Source organism: Parasteatoda tepidariorum, chromosome 8 (assembly GCF_043381705.1).
Source record: "Parasteatoda tepidariorum isolate YZ-2023 chromosome 8, CAS_Ptep_4.0, whole genome shotgun sequence".
NCBI classification, from domain to species: Eukaryota; Metazoa; Arthropoda; class Arachnida; order Araneae; family Theridiidae; genus Parasteatoda; species Parasteatoda tepidariorum.
In genome coordinates this window covers 67,035,168-67,051,803 of record NC_092211.1, presented here as the reverse complement: position 1 = coordinate 67,051,803, position 16,636 = coordinate 67,035,168, and the positions used below count along the sequence as shown (strand labels likewise).

Genomic DNA, 16,636 nt, shown 5'->3' with positions numbered 1-16,636 from the left:
TCACATGACATGAAAGAAATAGTAACTATACGTTTCAAGCAAAAAAAGTGCGCACTTGTCTTTTAAAAATGTAGTTGTGAGCTTCTGAACCCAGAGCTTCTGCTTCATGTACAATAATTTCTTTAGTCTTTTCTCTATAAATGTTTAATAAAAATCATAGCGGAATCATATGTATAGTGAATGTACACTAATTTACGATATCATAAATTATGGTTTTAAAACTATGGTCTGGAATTATGGTCTAGAATTGTGGTTTAGATGAATTCAGATCAACGACTGTGAATATAATGAGAGAACCCAAGTAGTAAAAGTGTTAAAAATTCGCAAAAAAAATGTTATTTTTCAAAATTTTATGTAATAAAAGCAAGTTTTAAATTTGTTTTCGATTATTTCAATACATTTTATTTTCAATTTTTAGATATACATTTATTTTTCCTCTTAATCTTAGTATTTCATATAAAACGTTTCACCGACGAGCTTTAACTAAAACTTTGGCAACCCTCCAAGAATAATTTACTCTTATTTGTTATTTGCAAATTACTTCTCTTGATCATTTTTTTCAATTGCTCGCAATTGTCTCGCAAAATACCATGTCCTGAACCCTTTGTAGAAACCATCCTTCTTGAAAATTTTGAAAGGACTTGTACGCTCCGAGTGTAAAGTCCAAACTGGTGGCCCTAAATCGTCATTTTGGCCTTCAACATACGAGCTTCTCCAGTCGTCCTCACTGACACCTTTGATTTTCTGTACAGTAAAGTAAGTTCTAAGCCAGTTTTTTCCAGTAATTGGCACGACATTTTCATTTACTGGCTCCTCAAATTGTGTCTCTTGTCCGTTATCTTTTGCAATGTCCTCGTTATTTTTCAATTGTTGACAGGGATCTTGCAATGTGTTGGGAGCAGTGATTGATTGCTGTAACTGTTCTTTTAGTCTTTCTGTCTCTTTATAGATAGTTTGGCATTTTTCTATAGGGATATTCATTTCAATCTCAGCATTTTTTGTGCCTTCCACACTCGTTTGATTTTGAAAAAGATTCTTCGTGGACCCACTATCCGGAATTTTATCCTCTATTGGGCAATTGTAAAGGTCATTTAGTGTCCCACTATCTGGAATATTATTCTCCAATGGATTTTCGGAAAGATTCTTCGAAGTCTTGCAATCTGGAATATTTATGCCATTTGGAGTACCACAATAGGGAATATTTACTTCAATTGGATGTTTGAAACCAACTTTCGGAGTCCCAAAATCAGAATTACTGACCTGTTTTGGGTTGAACAAATCATCTAGAGTCCAGTATTCTCTAAAATTTTCTTCACTCGAATTTTTCAAAGTACTTTCTGGAATTTCAGAACTCGGAATATTTTTATTTCTCTTCTTCGAATCATCGGAATTAACTGCTCCAAGCTGTAACTCTGATGCAGTTTTTGAAAATTCCTCGTGCTGGGTTTTTGGAATGTCTGGTTTACAGTCATAAATATATTTCAACTCTTTCCCAGCAGGAAAGGTGATGTTAACAACTGTTTCAGATTCAATATCTTTCACATAACTGTTCCTTTCAAGCTCAACTTCCGCTTCAAAATCTTTAACATTTCTTTCTGTATTTTCATGAAGGGTAAGAGTATCTGATATTTTCTGAGAATCACTACCTTCATCGCAATCTTTAGTAAAATTTATCAAATCTCTGTTCGTAATATCTCCGAGCTTCATTTCAAGACTTTGTCTCCCTGGAAAAATCATACAGCTTAGTGCATCAGCTTGTTTTGAATCATATTCTTTTTTAAACAAATTTCCTTCTGCTGTCTTGCAGGTACAGGTTTCACATATACCATGTATTTTACCACTGGCCAAAGCTTGAGAACCAGACACTTTAGTTTCAGGAACTGAGGTCATAGTCTGGGCATTAACGAGATCATTATCTATCAATGGAATTATGGGATCGAATGTTAACTTCTTATTATCTTGTAATTTCATACTTGGATCTTTCCTTACATCATTCTGGTTGTCCATTCCTTTTAAATTTAAGTCTTCCCGGTTGTTCGTTTGTCGATTGTGAACTACTAATTGGGGTCTGTTCATTTCTTTTTCAGAAATTAAATTCTCGTGATCAATTTCATCAATAATATTGTCTTGTGAAATAATAATCGGATTTGTCAGCACTTTTTTGTCTGTTTCCTCAGAGGTTGCAAAGCTTTTTATGTTATCGATGTGTGTTTGTGTGGAAGCGGTTTTGTTTGGAATGATCCTTTGAGATGATATTTCATTTGAATCTTGTAATTTCCCAAGAACTTCTTTATTTGTCGAAACCTTTTTTCCTAAATGTTGTCCTGTTTCTGTCTCTTTAGTCAAATTTTCCATTAGGTCTATCATTACTGATATATAATCGGGCAGTAGATATGAAAATTCTTTTATACTTTCAAATGTTTCCGACTCTTTTTGTTCCAGCAACAAACTTCGCGCACTATGATATTCATTGTTTTGTTTAGGCTCAGAAACTGTTATCCTTTCAAGATTAGGTGTGCTGCTTACTGTAATTTTCTTCTGTGGGAGATCTTTTAATCTATGAGGAGTTTTCGGATCTTTTAGGAGGAATTTCATCTCATTATTGTGGCTAAATTTTGGAACTCTGCTATTCATCATATTTTTATCAGTCTTTTTTTGTGAAGCGTATCTTTCTTTAGCCAAATGAGCACGTCCTACGATAAAAATTCATGTCTGATTAAGGTAATAAATAAGAGTAATTTAATTAGCCCATTTAAATCTGAAAAGATACCAAATAATGTTTCAATAATTTTTTTTATTGTTGCTTGTCATTGGACTATAGTTGCTCGTTACTAGGTTGGGTTTTGTAGCAATTCACTATACATCTGAAGACCCACCCTGATTTTAAAAAAAAGTGAAAAGTTACCATTATTGAGAAATTTTGAAATAATGTTTATTTGTAATATTTGCCGTCTTATATGCGATGATTAGTAATTTAGAGTTATATCATATAATTGTTTTTTTAGATGATTCATAATTTAGAATTGTTTTATATAATTGCTCTTTAGATGAATAACTATTGTATATAATATGAGCATTTCTTTTTTTTACCTCAGACATCTTAAATAATTATAAATTACGTTAAATTTGAGTGTAATAATTTTGCTGATTTCTTATGTCTGATCATACCTGTGAAATGCGAACACACAATTATGCTCTTCTATCTTTGTTTTATTCTTAAATGATATTAATTACGTATTTTTTAATTTGTGATTATTAGTTAAATTTGGATTTATAGTTAATTTATAATTGATTTCTCTGCATACAATTTACAATTCAAGTGCAATCCAAATTGTACTAATAACGGATTTTGATTGCGAAGAGTGCCTACTCTACGAAATATTTCCTAGATATTTTGAAGCAATGAAACATTTTGTTAAAAAAGCACTGTAACAATTTGAAAAATTGTACCGCATTATTAAATAATTTTCCTGTATTATTAAACAAAATAATAAAAATATCACCTATTAGGAGTTATTTCTTATTTGAAATTATATTTCGGGAAACAAATTTTAAAATTGAGTTCTAATTTTTTAAGGGTGAACATTTTAAGTCTGTAAAAAAAATTTTATTCATATTTTTAGAAAGTAAGAGTTAGATCCCGTAACTTAAATATTACATAAACAAAGAACAAAAACTGGTCTAGCCGATTAAACCACTAAAAATGTAACTTAATGTACGTGAAAATTCAATAAATACATTAAAATTCAATGAACATATTAAAATTTTTTAAGTGTTACTTATTTGTTACTGAAATATGAATATTTTTCATTAATGTGACAAATTGAAAGGAAAATTGAATATTGGTTTATCAGGATTCTTGCTTGTCATGGTTTTGGTTTGCCGAGATTCCAGCTTAGCCCATGATCCGTCTACCACTGAAGGTATTTTACGTTAGCACTGTAGTCGGTGCGAGCCGGGTGCGGAATTCGTATCGTCTAGCCATCTCTGGTATTAGAACCCGGTTCACCTTATTGAAAGGCTAACGCTCTATTCCCTCAGCCGCCATGGCTCTGCAACATAAGCTGAATAAATTGTTCGAGTAATAAAAGTCATGAACTTATTTTCCAACAGCACCAATCAAACATTTATAAAAAAAAAAAGATTACTTTTCCCTTTCGCTGGTTCAAGCAAATTAGTAAATTCAGCTATTTTATCTTTTTAAAAAAGCTATTTTCAGCTATTGTATTTTCAGCTATTGTATTTATTTTTAATTGTGAAAAGTAATCGTGACTAAAAAAAATAATAATAAAACAAAAATTATAAAAACAGTTTACTTGCTCCCGATGACTTTACATTCGCCTGCGTCATCAAAATGAAAAAGTACCGTAATAATAATAATAAATAAATAAATGAATAAATAAATAAATATATTACCGTCCTTTTCCCGTACTTTGATTTCAAAATACCTTGCCGAGAACTTATATATATCAGCTGCATCCTCAAGTTCGGCATCAAGTAGCTCTGTTAGATACGGCAGTAAGAATTGGTCCACAAAATCCGGGGGGAGGCATGCTCTATTCATCTTCAAATTCTATCCTTAAAACGAAAACAAAATATTCATTGTTAATTTACAATATCCATTTGAAACTATTAATCATTTCATTTTTATTGATATAACTGAAACATTTAACTGAAACATTTTTTATTGATATAACTGATTTCATACAAGCATTTCAGCATTCTTTAATATTTCATACAAGCATTTTAGCATTCTTTAATATTTCATACAAGCTTTCATACATTAATATTTCATACAAGCATTCTTTAATATTTCATACAAGCATTACTAATGTTTTATTATTAATGGTCTAATGGATTTTAGAGCATTCCTGCATGAAAAATTAGTTCTTCATTTTTTATGTAGATGGCAGCAGCTCAATTTTGATTTTAAAGATTATAGTTTTAATTTTGAGGTATAGATAGCAGCACCAAATATTGCCTTCTATGTGAACTGTTTCCATGGTGATATTCGAAACATTTCATTTTGTTGTTATCAAACTAACTAAACAATGGAGGAAGCTTTTGAAAGCGATGATAAAAGTTCAGATACTTTGGATGAAGAAAAAGGAATATTTCATGTCACTCAAATATTACCAGCTGTAGCCGAAGCTGAACTGATACCAGATTTACCGGATGCAGAAACTGTTGAAGAACAAATTGAACCAGGTGAAGACAGTTGTACGTATCAATTAAAGCCGGATGTAACTATAAATCGCCAACAAATAAATGTGAAAGCAAAAAGCATTTTAAAAAAATTTCTCGCCAATAAAACATATTCCGAAATCGACATGAAGGATTATTCTCAAAGAATTTCTGTTGCTCTTCGTGAGGAATTGAAAAATATGGGATTGAATCGTTACCGAATAGTTTGCCAAGTGACAATTGGAGAAAAATTGAATCAAGATGTAGTGATGACATTTCTTTGTTTATGGAAACATGATTTTGATCATTATGTTGTCGCCAACTATGACAACGAAACATTTTTTGCTACAGCAGTGATTTTTATTGTATACAAACAGTGATTAATAATGACATTAAAATGTGTTACTTGCATTTTATATTCATAATATTTTATGTTTATATAAGAATTATTAATACAAAATTGTTTTTTTAAATCATTTATTTTGGACATGCCTTCTGAATATATAGTATTCTATCTCGAAATTTTATATTTCACTTAAAACTTATGCATTATATTTTATACTTTAAATTATATATACTGTCCTACTGTATATATANCTTATGTATATATATATAAAGATAGAGAGGAGGGGGGTGCAGATCACGACAGTATCTATTCTGAAATGGTTATTTTTTCCATTAAATAATTAACCAGTTAAGCTTGTAAAATTAATCTTTAGGACCTGAATTATTTTTGAAAAAATTAAGTATGGTTTGAATTTTTATTTGGTAAGTTGAGAAATATCATTTTATTAATTAGTTATTTAAAATTTTATCTATTTTAATTTGAAGATCATTGTATACTTTTTTTATCATTAAACACTCTTTTAATACTGATTATTGAAGTCAAAGCGTTGATTCGTAAATATAAGAGATGTTTCAGGCATCTATTTATTAGTATTATATGCATTATTTTTATTATTATTATTTGTATTATTATCTTTTTAAATTATTTGTATTATTATTAGTTGTTGTAGGAAAGACATCATTGGTACGACAGAGAAGTTATGAAATTGTAAGCAAACTTATGGAAATGTTTTCAAAACAAATGTGAACATTCAATGCAATAAACAATTCAAGTATATGCTTAAATATCATCGAAAATAAAAACAAAAATAATGAATTACACATAATGACAGATTAATAAAAAGTATTTATGCTCACATACTTAATTATATAATACATTTTGTGATATTTATATAATTTTATAAATCACACTTACGTTTGAAAAGATATGTCTATTGTCTTATAGAGGTGTCATTTAAAAAATCAACAACGCATATTGCTGATTATGATGCCTTTTTTCCCTAAAGAATTTCTATAATATTTAAAATATCTAATAAAAACATCTTTTTAAATAAATAAATTTTTGAAGGGTTCTTTAAGCAGGGATATCTTTCGTGACCTAAGAAGCAACAATCTGACGTCACGAATTAGGGAAAGGGCTTATCTGGTTCACTTTCAGCTCTCAAAGTGAAATAAAAAATAATCTAAAACATTAAAATAATAACATAAATATTTAAAGGAAAGAATGTCTTATAAAATGACTGTCTTTAAAGACCATTTTTAAAGGAATGATCTACGGACTTTCAATCTTAACATATAAGAGTGAAAGTCCGAACATTATGATTTGCATCGATTCCAATTCTGCATTCAGAATTTTTAGGGATTTCTGAGAGCATAATTGTGATATGCATATTTAATATTAACAATTTATGTATTTTTGGAAGCATCTTTGAAACCATTTTATTCGCTCAAGAATAGAATTAGTAAATATGCAATTCACTTTAATCTGAATAAACATTTGAGAAATATTTGTAAAATTTCCACTCTAACACTAAAGCATGCAAAATGTGAACAAATTTTCTTTTTTTTTTTTAGAATAGAAAAATGGCAACACCATCCGACCAAATGTGTACATATACAGCCCCCCGCTGCGGTTATAGACATAATTATTCGCTGCCGATTTGTTTACTTCTTAAAAGAATAAAACAAAGAATAATTTTACACATTTTGTTTTTTTATTGTTGTTTTTATATTTTACTTACTTATATACTTTTCTTCACATATTTTTGCTTTTATATTTTTCACCTTCAAAATTTCGCAACATCGTCTTAATTTTAAAATTTTTATTGGATTGAAGGAAAAAAAACTTTACTATATAATAATTTTAGCATTAACAAAAAATGAACGAAAGGTTGCATATATAGGACAAGGAGACATAATTATAAATTCTCTTCAAATCCAAAACATGAACAAACCACTTTCTTTTACTTCTATAACCACCAATTCGAGATATAGGAACTCGAAAAACTTTTGTTTTAAGTATGAGAGCAAAAAAAATATCTAATTACTTTAACAATGTGCTTCGAATTATTTTTGATAGTGCGGCACATACATAATCCTTATTTCCTTGATTAAACTCTTTTTTTTACCCCCCGCAGAATTTAGAATTCGATTAAAAGAGAAAAACAAAACTAAACGAAATAAAGATTAATATGTAGTGGCGCCACCTGTTTTTCATTTGTTCCTAAACAAATAATGTGTGAACCAGTTGGAAAATAAATATTATCAATAAAAAAGAAATTAAAAAAATCAACCTGGGGAAAACATTTAATCTAATATAATCTAATATAAAACCAAAAACAATTTCATTATGCAATTCTTTCCTAAATTAGTGGATCTTGGTTCTTCTTAATAAAAAAAAAATGTAATCAAAATATTGCAATTATGACAACCTAAGCCTAAATAACATAGAAGAATTTAATTTTCTAATCGTAGTACGAAAAGGTGTTGTTACAATATTAACACTTGCATTAAAATTATTTTTAAAAAAAAATTGAACATTGGATATAACTAAAAAGCATCGAACTTTTTGTAAAGTATAATTTTATTAATCTGATAAGAAATTTTATTCCGTCAACCTTCACATTCAGTAGAATTAGCATTTTTTTAAAAATGAGTGTAAATAATAAAATAAATAATAACAAGAGTATTCAGATTAAATCAGATTATTTTTTCTATATTAAAAACGCAAATACATTTCCAATTACTCAAATACAAAACACAAAAGAAAGAGCAAATTTAAATATGCAAGTTCAGACCGAAATGAAAGTTAGAGAGAAAAAAAACGAAACAACTGTTCGTATTTAAAATGAACAATTCGTTTCGTTTTAAATACGAATTTATTAATTTAGTAATTAATTTCTAATTTAATTTAATGAAATTATGTTCATAGTCATAATTTTTAGTACGGAATTTCTGAAAATAATTTTTTAAAAATTCCATATAAAAACATGAGTTAATAATAAAGCATATAAATTTACGAATTCAATGATTTCTTTTTTAATTATTTAATAAATACATATCTACATTTCCTCTTAGTTCCTTGAAATAAGAAATCGTAAAACAAATACAATAAAATATCAGATATTAATATTCGAATATTCCCATATATATGTGATATCTAAAATAATCGCTTAGTAGAATTAAAGGATCCAAAAACTAAACCTAAAAAGAATCATATTTTAATTGTAGATTAGCCCTTCTTAGCTGATGAGATCATTCAATAATCTCTTTCACCTAAATCATAATAGAATAATTCCCGTATAAATTATCGTTAATTAGTTAGAAATGCAATTGTTATTTATAAAATGAATCCATATTGTGCAGCAAAATATCTTTATAAAACCGAAATATTTAAAATATATATTTTGAGATTTTAATACTCTTTCATCCGGTTTTATGATTACTTATTATCGCGTCAACACTAACAAAGAACTCTAGATATTATGGATCACATGACATGAAAAAAATGACAACTATATGCAACATGTGTACAAACATGAGTACGTGTCTTTTGAAAATGAAGTTGTAAACTTGTCCTCAGGAGCTTAATGAAACGGTATCTTTCTGATTAAAAATGTGCAGAAATGAACGTGTCATGACATGTAAATTGCAGAATTTAAAGATCAGGAACTAAAATGTCTGAGAAGAGGTTGTTATTAGAATATTAATGAATATCTTTCTGCTTAAAAATGTGCAGAAATGAACGTGTTATGACTTGTAAATTGCAGAATTTAAAGATCAAGAATCAAAATGTCTGAGAAGAGGTTGTTACTAGAATATTAATGAAAAGGTATCTTTGCCACTAAAAATATGTCGAAATGAATGTGCTTTGCCATGTAAATTGCAGAATTTAAAAATCAAAAATGTCTTCAAATAGGTTGTTATTAGAAATATTAATGAAAAAGTATCTTTCCGATTGAAAATATGCCGAAAAAATGTGTTGTAATTTGTAAATTGCTGAATTTAAAGATTAAGAATTGAAATGTCTTATCAGCATGAAAGAGTTTTCCGTTATAAATATTAATAAGAAAGTATCTATCTGATTGAAAATGTGCCGAAATAAATTAATATGTAAATTGCAGAATTTATGTTGATAAAAGAAAATATTGAAATGTTTGATCAGTATGAAAGAAGTTGCTATTATAAATAATAAATGAGTCTCTTCCTGATGAAAAATAAGTCAGAACATATAAATTGCACTTGAAAAGGTTCGAAGAATGTCTCAAGATCAGAATAATATTTATGAGAGTGTAAATTATAAAAAATGAAGCTTTTAGTTTATTGTAGGGTCAAAAATTTTTTTTCTTTCTTTCTTCTTCTTTCAAATCCCCATTTCTAGCCTAGCTAGACAAGGTTCATGAGATTGTTCACCTTCAAAAAGTCTTTTAAAATGTTCAATGAATATTGAAGAGTTTGCTACAGGAGATACCATTATAAAAGTTTCTTTCCGAATGAAAATATTCAAAAAGGGAGTATACATCATAACATTTAAATTACATTGAATATGTTAAGATTTAGACAGTTCGGAAAAAACCCGGATTATTCTGTATAACTTTTGATCTAATGAATGGATCTCCACTTTCTAGAACTCAATCTTAATAATTTAATGGTTAATGGGGGTGACCTCAAATAAGCAAATAATTTGAGCAGATGATATTTTAAGCTAAGAAATCACACACAAAAATCTATTTTTTTCTGAATAAACAAATATCCCCCCCCCCTGGAGGATTCGGATTTCTGACCCCCAAAATATAGGGCGCAGCAGCACTCTGGGTATGTCCCAGAGTATGGGGGCAGCAGCACAATGGTATATAGGGGGCAGCAGCACAATGTTTAGACTCCTTAATGTTATTCTTGCTTTTTACGTATTTCATCGTTTTAACTCGAGAATTTTTTAAGCGAATTGAATAATTTAGGCGCCTAATTATAAGATTCGTTTATCCATGCAAATAATAACATTTAGTAAATATTTATTTGAATTTTATCATTCCATTTAATAATAGTCGAAAATTTTTTTATGATTCTAATGAATAAAATTTTTGCATGGCAAAGCATTATATTTGATGGAAATCGGTTGATTAGTCCCTGAGAAATTGAACTTTATTTAGAGTTCTAATTCTCAGAAACTAGTCTTCCGATTTCACTTACATTTGGTATTTTGCCATGTTTCTTGAAACAATTCAATTCTCCCTCTTAAATCACTCCCATTTCCTTGAAAAAAAGGGAGGAGGATAGATGGAGAGTTTTCATTAATCATTTATGAGGACATAATAAAGTTTTTTTATGTAAAAATATCGTCAGTATTAATTTTTATGAAGAAAAAGTCTAATTTTACTGGACTATCTGTTTATGAATGTAAAACTCTAGCATTATGTGCAAATGCTAACTTAATATTTAATATGTGACCATTCAAAGAATACGAAAGCACGTATATGTTAAGGGTTTTGTGATTTCTGATTTACTTACAAGGGGGTGTAAAGGTATGTCAGATACTTTTGGGTAAGACACTAAAATCCCCTTAATTTTTTTTCTTTCTCAAAGTTAAGAGTACAGCAAACAAATTTAGAAACATATTAAACTTGAAAAGTTTTACACTTGTAATTAAATTTAAATTCGGGTGGGAACAAAGATATAAAAAGTTAATAAATTTTCGAGGTCAAGACTTTTAACTACCGAAATAAAAAATAAAAAAATTTCCTAAAAATATTCCTTTCATGGTTTCGTAAAATAAGTGAAAAAGTAATTTTGATTTTAAGCAAAATTACGTTATTTATTTAAATTTATTTCTAAAATTAGGAAGTAATAGTCACAGTAAAGCTACAGTAAAAGCAAAAATTATGGAGAGGATATTGGGAATTTCTCTCGAATGCAGAGGAGGGGATTTTATTTATTTTATAACCGTCTTTGAACAACCGACTAAATTTCGTGTTTACGACTACGAATGTTTAACTCCGTAGCCTTGAAATTTTGAACCCATTCCAGAAAACAAGGGAACTCCGGGATCAAGTGTAGGGAGAAATTTGCTTTCGTGGTGTAATAAATTGAAATTTATTATAAGTTTTTTTTTTTTGTAATACTTTTAAAGATAGATTATTTGTCTGTAGATGGCACCACTACGGTAAAGTTTAAATTCAATCATAATGATATTTTCTTTAGAAATTTTGAATTAGTCTTTTAAAAAGGGATTTTTTTGGGTAAAATCTATGTAACTAAATTTATTAATATTTATTGAAGATGGTATTATAACTTGTATAGGGTATTAGTGGATTCATGACGGTTTTTCTCAGGGATCTTTTTTTTTTGGTTCTGACGTCCGCCGGATGCGGGATGACTCTGGACGTGGTAAACAGGTCAGTCTAGATTCTTTCGCCTTGTTGACGGGAGGATAAAAGAGAAGCGATGAATGTGGCTAGTAGCAGTTGCAGTACCAGTAGTAAGCAGTTAATCAGAGCAGTATCCTGGGGATACGGAGTTTGTCCGCTGAAGGAGTGGTTCGTGACAGTATCTCGGAGATGGTGGATCGTAACCTTAGGGAAAGCTAAACTGAAGTCTCTAGCGGGAAGGACTACCGGGATTAGCCAAAAGCCGATATCTTTGAGACGATGGGCCAAGTCCGAAGGAATCTATGCTGGACGTCCGGTGTCCCCCTTCTACATGCCTAAGTCGCTTGAAATTAGAATAGCTGGAGAAATTTCGAGATCCTAGCCGAGGAGTTTGTCCATGAGTTCATCTACCTTTCCGGTGGGCGGTTCCAGAGTGAAAGCAGTAAATTCCGTAGGGTACTTATAAAACTTTAAATTTTATTTCGTTAACATTTTAGAGGAATCATTTACCGAAAATTCTGAACTGTTATGTTGTGTTTTTTTTTTGTAGGAGAACAATCAGCATTTAAGTGTAATTTATAGATATCATAAACCAAGTCTGGGTTTTTAGAAATGTTAAATGAAGTTTTTATTTTATAAATGTCTTTTTTTTGAACTGTAGAAGTTGAAGGTTATGCTTGAGTGTTTTAAGGTTGCATTTTTGTTTTAATTAATGTATAAATGTTTATTCCCATGTTGGCATTTGGAAATGTGTGAAATTATGTTTTTGAAGATTTAGAGGTGCAATAAAAATGAGTTTTAAATGTTGAAAGTTTTCTGTAATTCATTAGATATTTGTCTACTAAATAACCTGGGTAACCGTTACTAAATTTAAATTTTGAGATCACAGCCAAAGGGGTAACGGTACAGTGGAGGACTTTTTGATGCATCAAACCCGCAGTTGCGTTAAATGGAGCGTAAAACCACGAGAACCTCCCACAATTGGCCTGACCGCAAAGGGACTCTAAACCCTGATCCGTCTATCACGGAGGATATTTCACGTCACCATTGTGGTCGGTGCAAGCAGGATGCGGATTCGTATCGACCAGCCATCGCTGGGATTCGAACCAGGTTAACCTTATTAGAAGGCGAACGTTCTATCCCCTAAGTCGTCGTGGCTCAGAGGAGGGGGTTTGTAATTTTCTTATTTTGCTGTGATCGGGAACAAAATTACCGAAAATATGTCTGCGCTATATTTAAACGACCACTTTTTAGTTTTAGTTTAAAAATAAAAACGTTTCCTGTTTCAGAACTAGACATTTTTACTTGAATTGTTAACTTGCCGCTGTAATCAAAATTTCTCCGTTCATCGAAAAATCGGTGAAAATGATCATAATTCTTCTAGTATTATTATATTTTTCATACGACGCTGCGACACCTGAGTTTAGGTAATTTAATGAATCTTGCGATTCTTTCGTTAATTTTTTATTTTATAACCGGGTTTGGAACAGCCGACCCAATTCTAACTTTACGATTATCAATGTTCAACTCCGCAGCCTTGTAATTTTGAACCCAATCCAGAAGGCAAATGAACTCCGTGGATCAAGCATTGGGACGAACTATATTGCAAATTTTAAACAATGATAATAATTTTATTTTTTAAATGAATTAATATATTGTAAAGCTTTAATAATGAAGCTTTAATATGGGTTAAAACTAAGTCTCAAGTTGTTTCATTAGGAAATGTCAAGTGCGAGACGTTGATCGATTTTTCCTAGTGTCGCACACATGACGAACTAATGACAAATTTGAAAAAAAAAAAAAAAAAAAAAAAAAAAAAAAAAAAAAAAACATGTCTTGCAAATTGAGGAATCGTTGAGGAACTATTATTTTTTTAAGGATTAACACTATACTCAAACACTTTTAAGAAAGAGAGAAAAATAAATAAAGAAAAACATGAAATTACTCGATATGGGTAAGAATCCGGGCTGGGCTGTCTACACGCGCCCACCTGTCCGAAAATTCCCGGTTGGTGTTTTTAGAAAACCCAAAAAAACCCAGATTTGCGAGGTTTTTTTCCTAAGAAGTGACAAAAAAAGAAGTTGGTTTGGCATCTTTTTTTTCATGTTATTACTGCATTTAATATTATAATATCACACATTTTTGAATATTTTTTTCAAATTATTCTATCATTTTTAGGCAAATAATCTTGATTATATTCTAAAAAGTTGACCAAATTTTTTTTTAATCTCAATAAAATCCCATAATATTCATTATATAAGAAAATTCATATTCTGTAATTAATGATAGATTGACAAAGTAAAAATAAAATGAATGCCATATTTCGTTTTTAAGTTCTGTAATAGACCCTTCTGTTTTTGATTCACTCTTTAAAAGCCTAAAAGCTTTAATAAGCTTCTTAGCTTTTTTTGAGACCTAAACTATTTTTCAGTTTGGACCAAATAAGTCCACATGTAGAAAACATCCGCTCAACAGTGGCCGAGCTTGCTGGACAAGTAGCTAACTGAATCATTTTGTATTCCTATTTGAGCAGGCACTCCACCCTCTGGAGAAAGTGAAATGCTTACCACACGTTCGCTAAATAATCGGTGTAGGTAGACACTTGGATCTTACATTTTGAAAAACAAAGCTGGAATTAGCTTTTTCTTCGAAACACAATCCCTTGCCTCTTTTCTAATGTCTTCAGAAAGTCTTTTTCGATTATATTTTGGATTCAGCATATTAGCTGAAAAAAATGGAAATGAGTAAGGGCTTGATTACGCCTTTTTTCAATACTTTTTTCATATGGTCTCTCATTGTCTATCAAATCCATCAAATACTCAATTGCATCAGATAGATTTGATGTTTCATACTGAATTTACAAAAGTACATTTTCAACAACTTCAAACTGTTCTGCATGTTCACAGCTTTCAGTAAGGTGATTGCATTTCCCAAAATGTGATTTATGTTGGCAGGGAAATCCTTTTAAATAATTAATCAAATGCAAAAATAATCATGTATGTTGCTCTTTTTTTGTTGTTGTTGTATTTTGTGAATATAATTTAGCATATGCGTATCTGGTAGTAATATTTAATGTTTCTTCAAACATAAACATGTAAAATTTAGGAAAAGTTGCGGCCCGCCATTTGACTGGTGTTTTTAATTGCGGCCGCCGGTCTCATGTGAGTTGAAAAACTCTGATCTAACTTCTCTAACCATTTCACAGGCATGCCATCTTTTTCTTTTTTTTCTCTCCTTCTTCTTTATTTTAACCAGCAGTGTGGTGGTTTCTAAAGTGCTTGTGAACTTCAGATAGTTTTTTGCAATTTTTATTTTTATTTATTTGTTCATTTTACTGATTTCCTTGGCAAGGAGATAAAGGTACCGGCAGAGCATCCATCCATAGGTAAGCAGGTTTTTATTTTTCTCTGGCCACTATTCTCCTGCTTTTATCGTTTCGTTTTCGGTATCAGTACAGATTGTGAAAATACTGATCCCAAAATTCTGATTACAATACTCTATTGATTCAGAGGCGAGATTAACACAATATTCTGCAGTTTTTGTGTTAATTGCGCAATTCGAAGCATTGCGAAATAAAGATGCTATAATTGGTTTATTTTTTATACTACTCAAACCATTAACAAGTAGAGCAGCAGGTGATCCATTTTTACATATTTGTTTTTTTTAAAACTTGATCAACATCCAACGATGCAGCATCTAAAAGTTTCCCACCTAAATTAAATCGATTGGAGCCAAATTAATTAAATCTAAGAGCTTGTAACATTAATTTATACTCTTTAGTACTCGCACAAATGCAATATTATTGGCATAAAAATTCTAGCTATTTTCATACCTTAAGATTGACATTTGACTGTCGGTTATTCTTACTACAAATTCTGACATCATTCTTTGCCCTTTAAACTTTGGTTCAGAGCATACGGCTGGTCGGCTGATTCTCTCCAATTTCAAAGTTTGTTCATGTTTAGCAGTTATTTGAAGCACTAGGCAATTCTTTTTATGAGGATTTGTTGAGATGTGATCTAATTCTCTTATGTAATCACCCAACTCCCCACCCTCCCAAAAAAAATAACGAATTAAACCTCCAAAAACCCTAGTTAAACCAGAAAGAAATCCACCTGTTTTTTTCTTTTTCATTCTTTTTTTTCATTTTTTTTTTCAAAGCCCTAGTAGGGTTTCCATTAGAAATACATTAAAATCTGAGTAAGTTGACCACTTGTGGTTTTATTGCTTAAATGCAATGTAGACAGGGGGTCAAATTATAGAGGAGGATAAGTGATAATTTTATTAACTTCTTACATCATGGTATTCATATATTTCTTTTGCATAACCAATCAAAATAGAGATAATACTAATTATGATTTTTTAACATGATCTTAAAATTTTATTTCGCAAACACCTCTTTATATTTTAAGACTGAGTCTAATTACAAAATTAATTACAATTTGTTAGATAAAACAATTAAACTGATTAGTTTAAAAAAAACATATATGGTTAATTTGCAAGTGTTTCTTCAAATGTGTAAGGGAATTACATCTAACTTGCATTTTTGAATGGAATTACTTCAGCAAAGCCAAATAATTGACTACTAGTTCATTTATTGATTATTCAATTATAATTCAATCATTATTTTGGTCAGTTTAACAAATAAATTTAAGATTAAGCAAAAAATCCATCGTCTATAATTCGTAAAAAGTACTTTAATTAAGTGGAATTACATCAGAATTGCATGTTCGAATTGAATT

General features: G+C 30.0%; 2 protein-coding genes across 2 annotated transcripts in view; one reads left to right on the top strand and one right to left on the bottom strand.

Moving 5' to 3' along the window:
* The window catches only part of LOC107443599 (E3 ubiquitin-protein ligase MARCHF3-like), a 100,378-nt gene that overhangs the window by 51,861 nt on the left and 31,881 nt on the right, over positions 1-16,636 (bottom strand). Inside the window, exon 3 of the mRNA XM_043047002.2 lies at positions 4,417-4,578. Coding sequence (XP_042902936.1) covers positions 4,417-4,564 — 148 coding nt within the window. The 5' untranslated portion in view covers positions 4,565-4,578. The remainder of the gene's footprint in view (positions 1-4,416; positions 4,579-16,636) is intronic.
* LOC107443603 (dynein light chain Tctex-type protein 2B-like) lies at positions 5,052-5,564 on the top strand. The gene has a single exon (XM_016057527.3). It carries the CDS (start codon positions 5,052-5,054, stop codon positions 5,562-5,564), a length of 513 nt encoding a protein of 170 aa, XP_015913013.1.